Genomic DNA, 16,974 nt, shown 5'->3' with positions numbered 1-16,974 from the left:
ACTACCTTCTAATATTAAGTAGTGTTTTTAAATGGGAGGTGAGACTTCACAGGGCATTCACATGAAGTAGAAAACAGACAAATGCATTAAAGTTAGTGCACTTCATCTTTACAATTCAAAGTCTCCCCTTCACTAGCCATGCAGTCAACAAGGTATTTGAACTCCAGCGTTTTGATTCCAGTGCATAAGGCCTTGGCAAAGGCCATTTAAATGATATTACTTTTGTTCAGTTTATGTACCAGTTTGGATAATCACTTCCCCCCCAAAAAATACATGGAGTATTTTCAATTTCATCAGGCAAAGAACTGAGATTGGCAGCAGCAGAAATGGCTCAGAATCGACAGACTTCACATTCTTCTACATGATCCAAATCATTTTGATTTCTTTTTTTAAATCCACCTTAGCAAATCCCCCCCACTCTCATCCTTTAGACCCAACCCAGGTCGTACAGTAACAACCTTAACCCAGCGGTAACATAAAATATCTCTGCCCCAGCCCCACTAGTGCCTATATTTCAAAACTGAGATGTCAGCTTTCACTCCACTGGTTGAAGGTCAGCTCTATTGTCTAAATATCTTGAGACAAACTGGAAAAAGGATAGTGTTTCTCTGCTTCCTGCCTCACTTGGTAAGACTTTTGTAAGTACTTCCTGGAGGCCAGTGCTAGCTGTTGTCGCAAAATATCCTCTTTTGGACTCTGCAGCAACAACCAAGTTCAACGCAGATGTATGAAGGTGGTGTGAGGCCTCCTCCACATGTTGAAAAGATCTGACGCAACAGTATCGTTTGATGCTCTCAGTGCATTTGTGCCTTGTATTAACTTTGTAGAATTTCCTAGAGAAGTCTAAGCTGGAAAAAGCTTGTCAGTTGCTAAAACTCCTCTAGACGTGACTTCAACACATGGCTTTAACACAGGAAACGAAGGGGAATCAGACTTAGTGCCATGGGACCTGATATATATCGTCTTAAAGGTCAGGCTTGCGGGATCATGCCTTTTGTAGAAAAACAATATGATGGGAGGTGTAATCCAAAGTTAGATGCAACATAAGCTGTATAATTTTAGTCATTTTGCAGACACAGGTCGAGGTTTAATGTGGCGCTTGAGGACACCTTTGAAAGCTTCCACCTGGTGCGAAGTTTAAACATTTCCCCCTCCCTGACAGTCCTGACGGTATCCTGCTGCCCATTTCCTTTATCTGCATATGATAAACTTGGCAAAGGACTTAGCGGATGAAAGAACTTTGCACTATATACTGCATGGAAACGCACTTCTTTCATCAAGTTTAATGCCCATTGACGACCCTTACTACACGCTGGTTTAATAGAAGAAGAGCGTTGATGCTCCCCAGTCTTATGCCCCTCATTCCCACTGTGATAAAGAAAGGAAACTCACTTCTTTGTCCTGCAGCCAGTGACGATTAAATCTGAATTTCCAAGTTTTCAAGACGTTACGCTCCTATAGATCTATGTGCACTGGCTTGTGGCTCGTATTCATTTCCCTCCCATGAAATAAAATACTCTAAAACCAAACAAAAATGACAAGTCTACGGTTCCACTGTATGCCATGTGCTAGGAGTTTCTCCCCTAAAAGTTATTTTTGCATTCAAAGACACATTTCATGCAATTGTTCTTTTTTTTCAAACAGACAAAGAAACACACATTTCTTTATATGTTCATTTAAAAAAAAGAAGCTTATTTTCTTTTTATATATATATATATTTATATTTATATATCGTTAATAAATTTTTCTCTACACTTTGCCAGGGCAGGCACCGTACACACACTGGGTACAGAGGCATGCCACACTTGCATTGCTTTTGCATTCTACAGTTGGTTGGCTGGCAGGCATGATGTCATCCAGACAGTGCTGCAGTCGGTGAGTGTATCTGAACACACACACACACACACACACACACTTATTTTATCTCCTGCATCACACCCATACAACCATTGCAACCTGGCACCAGCCTGAGCGTCACACTTCCTGGATGACATCAGAGTAAGGGGGCGGGGTCTAAGGTTTTGTCCAACAAGCTTCAAATGGAGTAATAAAAGCAGTGCAGCAAGGCTCTGTGGCGCATGCAGTGATGGGCGGGAGATGGGCGTGGCCTGGGGAAAGGAAGGGTCAAAGGTCAGGGGAGGGTTCAGATGGAAGGTTTAGGGTCTAGCCCAGGGTTGCAGACAGATCCATGTATGGGAGGTCGGGGGGGTTTAGGGGGGAGGGGTGGCAAGGCGAGGAGGGATTCATGACGATTACATTTGTATTCAATTTTTTTCTTTCTTTTTTTCATCTTATGTGATTTTTTTATTTTATTTTGCTTTAAGTTTTACTTTTTACAAATGGTATGAAGGCGTAACTTAGGCTCAGAGTCATGGATGACTGAATCTACTGCTGGTTGTTATGCTCAGGGGATGGAGATGGAGAGAGGTGTTATGGGGGACGTTTTGTTCGCTACATGACTCTCCACACTATAAATACATGAGGAAGTGGGGATGCCAATACATCGGATAGATAATTATTTGCTGTTTGTGCTCAGTTACAGGTTTGCAAGTATTGCTAGTAGTCATGTCTTACCCAAGTTGTTCCCTAAAAACCTGGATTAGTCTGTGGAGCGTAGTGCGCGGCTACTTGGTAATTGTCGTAGTTTTGACGGTAAAATTTGCATATTACAATGTGGTAATATGTGTTAGAAAATTACTAATTATTAGTCAAATACTAAACATATTCAAAATGTTAGAATGTATCCTCTATGAGTAAACGGTTTATAAATACACATAGAAAGTAGTTACTTTGATAATACTTGACTCATAGCAAGAAATAAAAATAGGTAAATTCATCATATGCTGTTTAGGAATGTCTGACCATAGCCTCCTCAAACACACACACTCACACTACACACACACACACACACACACACACACACACACACACACACACACACACACACACACACACAAGCTCTGACATGCAGCTATATTGTATCATGGGATCTGTTCCACACCTCCTGTCCCCTCGACCAATCAGAGAGCCTCTCCACAGCTCCAGTGATTAATAAAACAATAGAAGGGAGGGATCTGATTAAATCAGTGAGGAGAAGGGAGAGGAGGAGTGTGTGGGGAAGATGCACTGCGTTGGGTGCATATTCCGGTAACCATCCTGCCATCCTTCTCTCTCACTGTGGGGGTCAGTAACACACTCGCTGTGCTTCAATATGGCGTCTTGAGCGGCTGGCTGAGAGCCAAATGACTCGCTTTATATCCACAGAGCACACACAGAAATGTAACATTGAAGAGCTTTTGGAAAGAGTGTGTTCCACAAGCTCCCCAAACACTATTCTGTGTGTTTGTTTTGCTCTCGAGGAAGCCATATCTGCCCCTCCCAACCAAATCCACTGCTTTGTCCACCCCCAATGAGACAAATGTCTCACTGCACCTTCCTGCGCCTCACCCATCTGTTGGATTTTGCTGTAGGGAGAGTGTGGGAGGGGAGCGGAGGCTCGAGGTAATAAGGGAGGGGGTAAAGAGGACATTGTGGAGTAGTGATGAAGGGGAGCATTGATCAGAGTCACATCATCAGGGGAGGGTGTTGAGATGCCTTCAATAAAAAGCCTTTGTTTTTCTCCCACAGTGAAAAGGGGTGGGGTAAAGGTACAAAAAAATATCTTAATAAAATAGAGGAAAAGAAACAAACTCTTATTTAAAAATGTAAAAGTATAATACAAAAACAACAGCAAAAAAAAGAAGCATAATAGTAATGAAAACGTTAGTGACTTTAAGATGAAATAGTGTTAAGTAGTACTCGGAGTTATCTCTAATGACACAAAATAAATAAAAGCTGTCAGAGGAAAGGATGCTGTCTGGGCTCTCGGGTGGAGGAGGGTCGCCGCTCTCTCTCTCTCTCTCTCTCTCTCTCTCTCTGTCCCTCTCTTCTCCATCTCCCCCTCTCCATCTCTCCCTCCCTCTCTCTGTCACCTCTCACTCCTCACGGAGCTGCAGGCGGTAGCGGCTGTGGCGGATCTGGAAGAAGAGCCTCTCCAGCGGAGTGCGGCTCATCCCGGGCAGCCGGTAGTCCTCGCTCTGGCCCGTTCGGCGGAAGCCCAGCGACTCGTACAGCTTGTGGGCGGCCAACTTAACAGCCGTCGTGCCGAGGACCACGGCGGCGTAGTTGTTGCGGACGGCGAACTCCAGGACGCGACGACCCAGTGCCTTTGCGATGCCTTTGCCGCGGTAACGAGAGTCCACCGACATGCGCCGCAGCTCCACCGAGTTGTCGTCCTCGCGGCCTTGCGCTGCCACGATCCCCACCACGCGTCCGTCGAGCATCGCCACCCAAAAACAGGAACCTGACAGAAACAAGACACCAAACGTTTGGTTAAATTAGGTCAACACACACTTTAAGGCATTATTCAACGTTTTGGGAAATATTGCAGAGTAATGTTGCATTTCCACTGCATCGTTCACCTCTAGTCAATTAGCACGGATGATTCCAATTTTGGTTTTCCATTAGCAATAGATGTGTATACCTGGAAATTGATCTGTTTTTTTGGTACGATCATGGTTCCAAGTTAGCTCAGCCATTAGAAGAAGGTTAGCTATAGGGAGAATCGTCATTAGCGCAACAGCCCCATTTTATCAGCTATTTCACCACCATTGTTGTATTGACTCGACCCAAATGACAATAAGTGGCAGCCTGGAAAACTATGATATACACTTGACATTCATCTATTTGGTTGAAGATAATATCTCAGTAGTTTCACACAGGCAATCTGTTCAGAATCTGGTCTACTCCGAAGAGGAACTATCTGTGGAAAACAAAACAACCTAGCACTAAAGTGAGTAGCCGAACCGTGCAGTGGAAAAACCCAAATGTATCCAAATATCAAACTACTCCCTTAAGATTAATCGTTGAAGAACAGGACCTAAAGTAGTTAGTATAGTTAAGTAAGTATTTTCAATCCCTGACAATAAACTTCTACTTATTGGAGACAATTCACAGCCTTACATAATGGATATTACACACAAAACATGCTTCATGATGGATTGAGGAAAGGAATAAAGGAAGGAAAAAGTATTTGAATGAAAGTTTGGAGAACTCAAAGTCAACGTCCTCCTGTGTGTGCATTAGCAGCATGTTGCATCATGTCCTAATGGCTTTAATGCTCTGAGAGGAGGGAGAATAGAAGAAGGGAGGAGAATATGAGTGAGGAGGGCAGGGACACGGAGCCTGACCGGAGCTAAATGGCATTAGCCACTCGGTGAGATGCTGCTGATTAAAATGCGAGACAGAGCGGTCACTTAGGACTCTCAGACATGTGTTTGGGAGGGAAAACATTGGTATTTTTACAGAAGCTCATAGTGTGTGGGGACTAGCTGTAAAGCAAGACACTTAAACACACAAAAAAATAAAAAGACTAACACACATGTTGACAGACAAAGTTACAACAACACATAAAAAATGTCAGCAGACAATGCTCCTCCACCAGAGTACCTCTTAGTGCTTGCATATCCACCCTTTTTAATATCGATTTACATTCGTTCTGCATGTATAAGCTGTTCTCTTTGACACAGTGATTACGATAGTGAATTATTTTTGGGTGTACATGGAATTATCAGTGACAATAGTTTAGGTTTGTTGGACAAAGTAAGCTACAGAGCTTTTTTTGTACTATAACTTATAGAAAGTGACTCTTTAAACCTCCTTTTTATTATGTCAGCAGTATATACGGCATGTGTTGGCATTGGTTTTGTTTTAAGATACCATCTGTTTGTAATAGTTAAGGTAGCTGGCTTCAGTTGACCTTCCGAAAGTAAAAACCTGCGTCCTAATTCTCTCGCTCTGTCCTTCATTCCTCGCCTTTACTCATAATTTCCTCTTCTTTTATTCTGCTGAATCTCCCTCTCACGCACACTGGAAAGAACACACACACACACAAACAGGCGGTGACATTAACTTCATGCTCTGCTGCTTGAGTCCATGTGTGCGAGGAGGGGTTTGATGCCCCTGCAGGCCTCTGTTACTGAATCAAACAACTGTCATATGTTGGTTGCTGCGTTAACAGGAAAACCCGAGTACTCCCCACCGTGAAAGCTAGACAGGGGCATAACATCAATGAGAGAGTCTGGCCGGGTTTCACTAAGCTCCCAGGGGAGTTGGGATTTTGAATTACATGTGGGAAGATTCAGAGCTCAACAAATTACTAAAACATCCTGAATAACTAAGAACAAACACACCTGAAAGCCTACTGTTTCATCCCCCTGTCACTGACACTTATGATAACATATTAGGGCCACTGTAGGTGTTTAATATTCCCACAAAAATGAGAAAAAACATGACTATTCTCTGGGATTAAGTGGTTATTTAAGGGGGAAAAAACGTGAGCAGGTTACACTTTGCTACTTAATAAAAAACTTACATTACATCACGCTTTAATCTCTGAAAATATCCATGTTTCTTTCTTGTAAAAGTAGAACTTCATCTCCGAAAATTGGATCAATCAATCACACCTGTCTTGTTGCCCTTTGAGGGCCGACAAATTGTTGGTTTGTAGTTAAAAATGTGGCGCTTTGATGGACGACTTTTTAGGAGAATGCCTGAACGACTCAGATTTACAAAGTTGTCAGTGGTTCAGTGTCCTGCGGCGTTCACTAACTCTATGGAATGATGTTTCATCATTGCCAGTTACTAATGCTGCAGTGTCAACTCCTGTGGCACTTTCCCGGTACCATTACCACCGTGTGTGTGTGTGTTGGTGTAGACGGGGGGGCTTGCATAAAGCCCTCCTGACCATCTGTCTGACCTGAGCCTGTGCCAGGAATCAGGGAAGGACAGGACAGCATGCTAACCACATCTCTGTTTATCAGACCAAGTATTAACACCGTGTCTCAAAAACACTCAGAGCACACGGGACAATAAACTACACTGAAGAAAATAATAATCACATCTCCCTTTGCCTCTTCCTCCCCTCCGACTCTGCTTTTTCTTGTGAAATCTGAGCAGGGAGTTTTGACCTCTGACTTCACCGCTCAAGGAGCATCACATCTGCTGAATCTGACACTGATATTAAACTGCATGGGTTCAGCACCTTTCTGCACTTCCTGGAAATAGGAAGATCGAGACTGGGAGAAATGTAAAGAGCAAGTTAGAGGAAGCAAACTGTTGCCCATGAGGCTCCCCATTTGGAATCCCAAGACTGACTTTTTCCTACAACCATTGTAAAGCCCCTCTGGAGCAAGGCCTCAAGGAAGCTGTGAGTGAGTATGCCTCATGTTATTGGCACAGCTCTGGTTATGGCAATATCAGACGGCAAAGACTGAAATATCACAACAATTATAGGATGGATTGCATTCACGGTCCCATTATGACTTTGCTGATCCCTTGACATTTCCTCTAGCCATACCAGTATGTTGTCATTTTAGACTCGATTTTTCGTCCAGCTTTGATCTTAGTATTCTCTTCAATGTCTAACTACTTGGCGACTCTCCAATTTTCCCCAAAAGAAACAGACACAATAATGTCTCCATTCACCATTAACCTTTGATGAAAACCTGCCAAACTCTCCTCAAAAGCCCCCAAGATCCAGGACAGAGGACCAGTCATGCTAACCCTGTCGTCTAAAGTCTAACGTCCCCATACTACAAATTATGTAAGCATACATTGGTTTTTGATGTATCACAATTACATTTCTAATCGACTTTCATGTCCCTTATGCAACGAAAAAAAAGTTTAACTGAGTAACTTAAGTAACAACATAACCACTAGTTAGAAATGAAAGAGACTATTGAGATATAAAACCAAACGCTCCGTCCTCACCAAGAGTTGCAAATGTACTGTAAAGTTTTGGAATAGTTCATATATTTGGCCAATCTCTCTTAAATATCTCTCTTCCTACTCCCATCTACCTCCATTTGTTCTAGTACTCCACCTACAAGTCATAAGGGCGAAGCTTCTTGGTCCTCCATGCCACCACAACATTGATTGGAGACACAGAGTGAATAAGACACAAAATAAAACCCCCTGTTGCTCCACTCGGCAGCTTGTTGCTAAGGACAGAGCTTAATATAGTAATATCATGTTAAGACCAATTGTGAGGCTAAAAAGTTGCATGAATGAGCTTTCTCACTCAGAAAAAAAGGAGATAGTATACGAGAGGAAAGGGGGAGAATGAAGAAGAAGAAGTCATTCATGTGTCGCTCTGAAAGTAGAAGTGAGAGCAACGCAGGAGGAGGAGGGAGGCGAGGCATCTGTGTTAACAGTAATAGCAATGAAAGGATCCATTATTGCTGCTACGGCATACAAACATGACGGGGGAGGGAGGAAATCTACCATTCTTACAAAGGGGGAGGGGACCTGAAGAATACAGATGATCTCAAGACAAGAAATAAATCAAGGCAAGAAACAGAGGAAGAGCTTCAGCAGAAACTGTATTCCTAATCTCATTTCTTTAACCACCTCGCTTCATTAATAAGCCTCCCTGCGTGTGTGTGTGTGTGTGGGAGTGTTAAACACAGGCTGATGATTAGATATGAACCCTGCATAAAAAGGAAAGAAACATGGCGCTCTCGCAGGGATGGTTTTTAGGGTGCCTAACAGGATTATTCTTTTCCTTCCCAAGAAACCTTGACGGATAATTCATCCGATAAGCATTCAGTCTAGACGGCTCCTCACTGTGCCTCGTTCACTCCTCTGCCCTCAGCTCTCTGGGTGTAGGCCCAGTCAGACGCTTATACATCGCTTTATGATTTTATAATAAAGCACATTTAAGGGTTATTTTTAAGTGTTATTTCGTAGGTCTCCTAAGCATGTGCGCGTCATTGTTGCAGGGCACATTGAGTAATGCCTCTGAGTCTGAACTGTTGCATCACTGCATGATTAATCTGACCCGGCCTGGCGTTAATTGTCGAGAAGCCTTTGCTTCTAGTGTTCAAATTTCAACCTAGTGAACATTAGGTGTTTAGGGTGTGTTTTTCTATCCTATCAATACATTTTAAACACATTTCTTGCGCCTAGCTTTGCCGAAAAGACCCATATCTTGTCAAACCATGCAATATATCAACCACAATAGTCGTGGTCTTGATGTTGATATAATTTGTCTTTGTATTCTAATAGTATTAGTCAAACGGAGTAAAATTAGTACTAGTAACTGTTTAACGAGTTATCCCTTTAAAGGAGAAACGCTTTAAATGCTGCTTCATTGTCCTGTAAAACAGACGCACCCTTCTCCTCAGGTCAGAGTGCATGCTGGGAGTATGGATTAGCCTGTCATGTCTAACCCACCCGTCAGCAGTTCCTCACTTCGTCACGGACAAATGAGGGTGGAGGAAGGTGACCCTCAGACGCAGGACTAGCTTTTTTAGATGTGTACACTAATACACAACACAAAATAATGAATAATTAATGAGTATCAGAGCCCAGATTTGCAGTCTTCAGCAAGATCTTGGCCTTTAGGCTAAATCCAATGTGCAAAGGAGAGTGATGCATTGAACTGTGCTGTCACACTCAACTCACTCCACGTGCACCCTTCCTGCTGCACATCCATTAGCTCAGAGGAAGTCATTATCGGCCTTTGCTCTGGGTTTTACTGCCCATTTACGCGCCTAAGCACGTTGCTTGTTTGTATGCAAGCTTGCAGGTAGATGCTCACATTTTACGCACATGCTACACTTAACTGTGTGCATGCCATCGTTCACATGGCTGCTGCTACAGCCTGAGCCCCTTCTATTGCTCTTAAGGCCAAGCTTCACACAGGCATGCAAAATGCGACTCTATTACATCCCAATCTATACTTTTCCTGTGTAAATCAACCAATTCGGTACGGCTTAAACACGATAAGTCACTTTAAATATATAGTACAATCACACACTTAATCGATAACAGGCTTTAAAATTGCTTATCTGGCGCGATCAGGTTATGGGATTGGTCACCAGAGACTCAAGGCAGTGAGAAAACGCCGTGATAAATGAAGCGGCACGTCATCTACTCCTTCCAATGAGTGTCTTTGTTCGCTATTGATTCAAGCAGAATGTGAAACAAAGGCCGAGGGTAGTGAGGCTGCGATGCATAATTAATGATCGACTCCGCTTCCCCCCCAAAACGCTGAATAGAGGAGAGATACACGTGTTCATGTATTTGCAGAGTACAGCTGAAGTAATGGACTGGTGAGGTCTCCAGTTTCTGAGTACAGCTGAGTCAGCCTCTGACGTAAAGGAAGACTAGTAAGACGTAAGACTAGTATCAATCTGTGTAAATCAGGGACTAAATGAATCAGCCGACATCGATTGTCACGTTATTGCTTCAATGGTTAAAGAAGAAACCCTTAATCGTCCCACAGAGGGGACATTTTTCATTCTGTATTGGACCCATCCTAGTGTTAGGAGCTGTGGGCTGCCATATGTACGGCGCCCGGGGAGCAGTGTAGGGAACGGCCTTGCTCAGGGACACCATGGTAGCACTATGTCTTTCGGGGACTTGAACTGGTGACCTTCCAGTTCCCAAGGCCAAGCCCCTATGGAATTCGCCACCACCGCCCATAAATAAAGCATTGCTATTTTGAAATAGTTGCTAATTTGCTTTTTTGGCGGAGTTACAGAGAGCAAGGCTAGCTTTTCCCGCCTGTTCTAGACTTTATGCTAAGCTACACTAACCGGCCGGAGGCTGTAGCTTCATATGTAGTGTACAGACATGAAAAGGACAAGCATATGTTTGGAAACATGTTGATCCATTCCTCTTATATTGTCTTTATAGTTATTCCAAACTTAAAGGATTGGGAATTGCTGTTTTTTCAAACCAGCAGTACACCAATTTATTTCAATTTACAGGTATAAAAAGCATGAAAGAAGAAGTAAATCCTCATAGTTTAACATCTGGACACGAGTCGTATTTAGCTTTTCTCAATAATTAAGTTGATGAGTCTATTTGGCTTATTGTCTCAGCACTTTATTCTATTTTTTGGGGGACTGTTATTGTACCTATGGCTTAAAGCTAACAGCATAGTGCAGTAACTGTCTGCTGCCTGCCTGCCACTGATAAGTGAACGAACAATAAATCATATTTCTTTGAAAGAGAGTGAAGGCTGTGTCCTTGGCCGAGAGGAAACTTCCCTTCCTCTTTGGCAAGATGATTGATTACCCAGTCGGCCACTGCAGCGCCTCCTCTGCACCTTCAGTGTGGATGAGAAATAGATAGAGGAAGAGGAGGAGCGGTACAGGTGGGAGAGAGAAAGAAAGCTCGGTGAGAGGAGGGAGGGATAGAAAGAAGGATGCCTTATTAATCTGAGGTGCTGAGGAATATACCCAGGAGAGCCTTTTGTTTGTGTGCTCACAGTTTATTTATCTTTGTTTCCCACACAAACACTAAATACATCATAGAGTTGAGGAGCGCACCCCTCCCCCGGATGCCCCCGTTTTCTATCCCTGTCTGTCTTTCATAGCTAAAATAAGGCCAGCAGGTACCAGTGGAGGAGCACTGGTTTCATAACGCGTTGATGAGACGCTGCAGTGGCCATGACTCGTCATTAAACAGGCAGCGTTTCTGACTGGGTATCACTTTCAGCCAGAGAGGATTTGGCTCAGTGTCTCGTGTCGCCCTCATTATATTACACTCACTTTTTTGGAGGCACTAAGCCGCTCCAGAGTGGCCTGCAGTGATTGAGCGGGTAAAAAAGTTCAGAGGGAGGGAGGTATAATGTCCGCCTACTGCTCAACATGTGGGGAAAACGGAGATTAGGTAATGGAGAGTCGTAGTAATTGTAGCTTTTACTTCCATATTCATTTCCTGTGAGGGGTGCGGACGACCGGGCGAACTCTGTTTGACGAGATAGCCGCTGACATGAAGCGGGCCCTCGCTACAATGAGAAACACTGGTGCAAATGAACACAGCGGTGAAGGTGCCATAAGCAATCACTCACAAGGATGTTGCTAGAAAGTGTCCTTAGAGGTAGACTTCAATATTTAAGCAGCTTTCTAAAGCTACTCCGGGTTTAAAGAGAAAGCTTGTTAGCTCTGGGAAAGCTACCGTGCTAATCTACCCTAGCTTGTTCATTGTTTTACACAAAACCGCATTTCCCAGATTACATTTTCCAGAAATATGCTCATACATGGGAATTAAATGTTGAGTTAAAATATATAAAATTGGTTTCTATGCTCACATAGAGTACACAATGGAAACAAACCCCAAAAAACCTGACTATTGACTCTTATTTGTCTTATTGTCTTATTTGGTGTTGTGCGCCTGAAATCCATCCAAATGATAGGATTTATTTTACACACCCAAACACCGGCAATTAAAATGCAAACTGTGGTTCTTCCAAATAGTTTTACTAGTTTCTGTATAACTCAGTAGTTTAAGGGAGCCCACGCTCAACATGGATTAACAGTGCAGAAAATGGTAGCTAAAAAGGCTTAAAGATAAATAATCTCAATGGCGTTTCACTATAGTTTGTTGTGAGAAAAATGATTTCAGTTGATTGAAGTATTTCGTCTTCGTTAACAGTTTCTAAAAGTCATTTCACTGTTGTTATTAACACATCAGTGGTGGACATGTTGACGGCCAGATTGAGCCATCATTGCGTCCAAGGAGGGACAGAGAAAGAGGAGTCGGAAAGAGGTTTCCTCCAGCTGATATTTTTTTAATAGCATCAGTTTTAACTTGTCAATCGCTTATTGGAACTGTTGAATTTAAATAGACTTTTTGAGATTTTTTACAACGGGGTTCTTTCAATTTTTCTTTGAAGCCTCTCTCCTACACACACTTTATTATGTGGCAAATGAAAGAGGTGACAGCTGGCCTTAAGTGGCAGCACAGTGATTGATCACAACACACGCACACACATACACACACACACACACACACACACACACACGCACACACACACACACACGCACACACACACAGGAGATAAGAGCATTGATTAGTGTGTCATTGTAGTGATGTGTTCAGGGATACGTGGCTCCCGTCGGCTCAGCCAATCTTCTCTTGTCTCCTTACTGGAGTTCAATCAAGTCGCAATTTGCCTAAATGTCAAAGAAAGTAACTGAGGAGTAGCCCTTTTTCTTCCCTGTCTTTAATCTCTCTTCCTCTCTGCATTTAAACTACCGCTTCTCCTTTAATTTGATTAATTGCTCGGTTGCAGTCATATTCTGTAATGCTACGATTCATCAAACACTACATCAAAACATCTCAGTAAATACTGATTAAAATCATGTTTTAAGATGTGGATACACACACACACACACACACACACACACACACACACACACACACACACACACAAACCTCAATTATACATTTACTCGTTACTGTAGCTGCTTCTGTCCTCAATACTTTGAAAGATTATTCCTTTCACTTTGAATGAATTACATGTTTGTTCCTACAGCTGGTGTTTATTGTGGACGCACTTCTGAGGCCTGACAAATAACACACATCCCAACATAAACTGTGCAGTTCAGGTCCACCTGGCTCTGCTGGAAAGCTAAGTGATCTACCTTGTGTAGTAACAGCTAGTTAGAGAGTAAGAGTCAAATCACACAGTTACTGGTTTTTGGCTATTCCTATGCTCTGCTGCAAGACATTTTTCTGTGAATCCATCTCTTTCCAGATGACAGAAGGATTTCCCCGTTGGTTTTGGAGACCCCTTGTTTCTCCAACAGATTACTGGCTTAAAGGCCATAGTAATGGGGTTAGTTTTTCTCTCTTCATTAAATAATCATTCCAAACTGCAAAACAAATCAAAGATAAGGTCTGATTTGATCGATTTAGTTATCAACATAACCCAAAAAAACGCCACAACTGTCATTAGATTCAACTGTTTCCAAAGCCTGATTGGCACGCAGCAGTATGTGACATCATCTTTTTCCAATGGAGCCCACAGCACAAAGAAAAACTAGTGTTACATAATCAAAACTGCTCTAACTTTGGTAGAAACCAGTGTGTTTTGCTAGCCCGTCCCTCACTTTCAGTGTCGCTTAACGGGATACCCCAAGGCACCCTTCTGTACACGTACAACAGTAAATACGAGTGACCTGGATGTGAAGTCCACCAGGTCTACGTGCCTGTTCCCAGGTGTTTGTCCCCCTGGGCCCTTTCAGTTTGTACGGATATAATCATTAGCATTGTCCATGAGCAGTGGGGCCTGACCCCCTCTAAACCATCTCGGCCCTGCGGCAATAATGGGAATGCTAAATTGCAGTTGTGTATGTGGTGGATTACCAGGCCAGAGGGCACACTGTCAGAGAGAAAGAGACAATGGGGAGGGGCAATTGACTGGCTTAACTAACACCTGCTTTTTATTTTGGCCACGTGCTTCGGGTTAACAGGGGATAAACGTGTCCAGGAAGTCACTTGTGGTTGTGGTTGGCCAAACTTGAGAGAATGAATAGTTTGCGATGACACTGGAGGTGGATTGATTTTCCCAATTAGAAGCTTTAGTGGAGGAAATGAGCCTTGCCGACACTGAGTGTACTGCAGAAAGTGTATCAGCAGTTTCCTCCCTGGCGATCAATAGCCCTGTGATGCAACCTCCCTCCCCCCGCCTAGCCCGTGACCAAGTGGAGCTCAGAGAGGAAGCAAGTGGGGGAAGGAGTGGAGAGAGAGACATGGAGGAGGGGTGGGAAAGAAGGGTGGAGGAGCTGCATATTTGATCAGTTGCCTCTGGATTGCTTGAAGATTCTTGGCTAGTTTTACAATAGATGCCTTACATCATTACCTCTTATTCTTCCAGCTGCAGCAAAGTTACATCCCCTTACTTTTTACAAGTTGTTATACCTTAAATGAACCCTGGTGGTGGAGCATTGCCTACTGACAAACCAGACATGTGTCTCTTAATAGTCTATTAAGGATGGTGACGTTTCTCCTTCGTCTTACCTGTGGGTGTCATGTAATAAGCCTCTATGTCAGCCATGTCCGTGTGCAGAGCACAGTCCAGATAACTGTGGATAACTTTCCTGCTGTAGAAGTAGCGCGCGCCCATGAGAAAGAGGGGCGCACAGCAGGTCAGCGTGACGGATTTGGTCACGAAAAAGCACATTACTATGGAGAAATGGAAGAAAAATAAACGAAACCTGTCAGAAAAGAGAATCACATGTTTGATTTGGCGGAAATTGAACACACAGACACAAGAAGAGCAATAAGACATTTCAATGAAGTGAAAGTCTACATCAAAGAGATCAGGATAAGACACAATGCAGCAAAGAACTGTGAAGTAAGGCACATAAGTACAGCAGGGTCAAACTTCCAGTGCATGTTAGTATTCAAATCCTTAAATCATCTCAGTCCATACTCCAGTAATTAGTCAGGTGTAACGCTGGGGGGCGCAGTCTCTACAAAGCAGGCTGGATGCTGCATAGCATGTTGTGTTTCATGCAATAACTAGAGTTTATTCCAGTTTAGTGTCAAACATGACGAGGGGGGTGCAATGGGGAATTCAACCTATAAATATCATATTGGAACCGCACGGAAATAGAATTTGTTTGTGAATTTCACAGGCAGGCTCTTGGTTGTGCCAAATTACCACTTTTTCCAGCCGAAATATTTCGAAATGTCAACCGATTCTTAGATTTTGGCGTGCGTAAAGGCACCGGACACGTTAAAGATAGGCTTTAATATCAACAAAAGCCAAAAGTGATCAGTGCATGACTGGCGCAGAGGCGGGGAGGAGGAGGGGATAGGAGCGTGTGCGCGCCGCGGGGGATTTTAATGTGAGTGTTGGGGTGCGCGGGCGTAGGTGGTTTGTGCTTTTCTTTGGGTACGTTCGCGCACCCCGTGGGCCAATCCTCAAATTCATTCACTCATTCATTCACGGAGCCGGCATGTCATCACACAAAATCAGCGGGTCCGCCGGTTATACACGTGCACCATGCGCCCCTCCATGCCTTTTGTTGTGCGAGGAGCAACATGCCGGTGAGTGCCGGTGGAAAGAGGCACCCTTTGGTGATGCTGCAACACATTTTTTAACTTCAGGGCCATAAAGTGCATTTACACGTTAGTTTTTAGACAAGTTCCTCCAATAAATCACATTAGGAGCATCAAAAGAAAGCGCAACAGAGATTAGAAATAACTCCTTACACATCATTAATGTTGTTATAGGAAAGTGGGTGTAAAGATGCATGATGCAAGGTAAACAGAGGGAACTTACCTGTCAGAAGAGCATATAAAAACTGGGTCTTGGGCTGCTGCCTGAGCCCCCTAAACGCCGTGTTGGGTATCCTCTCCATAATACCCTCGTAAAAGATGCGCCGCACCTCCTCATGATCCCCGCACTCGAACTCGCGGATAAAAACCGCATCTTTCCTCACATCCTTCGCCTCTGCGGGGTTCAGAGCCGCGCTGGCCGGCGAAGAGCTCCACATAATCGACTCTTTTTTGGTCCCAGGTATAGCATCGTGTTCGTCCGCAACAATTTTAGTCTCGCAAACCATTTTGGGAGACGAAAAATGCATGCAACTGGCCGCACAAACCACTACAGCTCGGAAAAAAGTGGGGGGGAGTGTGAAAATGGATGAGGTTTTTGTTTTAAAACAGAGAAACGATGAATGGGATAAGACGAAGGGGGATGTTCTGCTGCAACCCTGAGCGTTTCTGACGACCAAGAAGTGCCGGTGTGATTAAAGCCGTATTTATAAGCCAGCAGGGCGGGTAGATTCAGGTTCAGGGGTTGGGGTGGACCTCTCGAGTCACAGATTGGTGGAAACACAGAGGGAGGAGGGTGAGGCAGACTGTGGCTCTCTCTGCATCTGATCAGAGTCGGCGAAGTGTGGGCTTTAAAGATGTGAGTCCAGGAGAAGTGGGTGGGATGGCGATATTGAGTATAGAGTTGCTGTTTCTAAACAGGTTTGGCTTCTTAATGTCTTTCAATGAGGAGGATCCCCGGTTTTTTGAGAGGGCTATTAAAGGAGGCGATACAGAGGCGCAAGGTAAAGCGGGGCCGATGCGTCAAACAGGAGGAAACGCTCCAACAGGGCGAATGCAGTTTATAATGAAAAT

At 43.7% G+C, this 16,974-nt stretch overlaps 1 protein-coding gene across 1 annotated transcript; it reads right to left on the bottom strand.

The window, feature by feature from the left end:
- Positions 1–2,914: 2,914 nt before the first annotated feature.
- On the bottom strand, positions 2,915–16,558 carry nat8l (N-acetyltransferase 8-like). The gene is made up of 3 exons (XM_063896028.1): positions 16,127–16,558; positions 14,857–15,021; positions 2,915–4,342 (listed from the first exon to the last, which is right to left on the bottom strand). Exons 1-3 carry the CDS (start codon positions 16,428–16,430, stop codon positions 3,975–3,977), a joined length of 837 nt encoding a protein of 278 aa, XP_063752098.1. The 5' UTR covers positions 16,431–16,558; the 3' UTR covers positions 2,915–3,974.
- Positions 16,559–16,974: the final 416 nt, after the last annotated feature.

The sequence above is a fragment of the Eleginops maclovinus genome, chromosome 11 (genome assembly GCF_036324505.1).
Source record: "Eleginops maclovinus isolate JMC-PN-2008 ecotype Puerto Natales chromosome 11, JC_Emac_rtc_rv5, whole genome shotgun sequence".
In the NCBI taxonomy this organism is placed as follows: Eukaryota; Metazoa; Chordata; class Actinopteri; order Perciformes; family Eleginopidae; genus Eleginops; species Eleginops maclovinus.
Note: the sequence above shows the minus strand (reverse complement) of the source record. Positions and strands in the feature narration are given on the sequence as shown.

Excerpts from the sequence above, each read along its gene's own strand:
- nat8l (XM_063896028.1), bottom strand. The coding sequence starts at position 16,430 with ATGCATTTTTCGTCTCCCAAAATGGTTTGCGAGACTAAAATTGTTGCG. Across the intron at positions 15,022-16,126 it reads TTTATATGCTCTTCTGACAG|TAATGTGCTTTTTCGTGACC; the intron begins GTAAGTTCCCTC and ends ATTTCTCCATAG. Across the intron at positions 4,343-14,856 it reads TTATTACATGACACCCACAG|GTTCCTGTTTTTGGGTGGCG; the intron begins GTAAGACGAAGG and ends TGTTTCTGTCAG.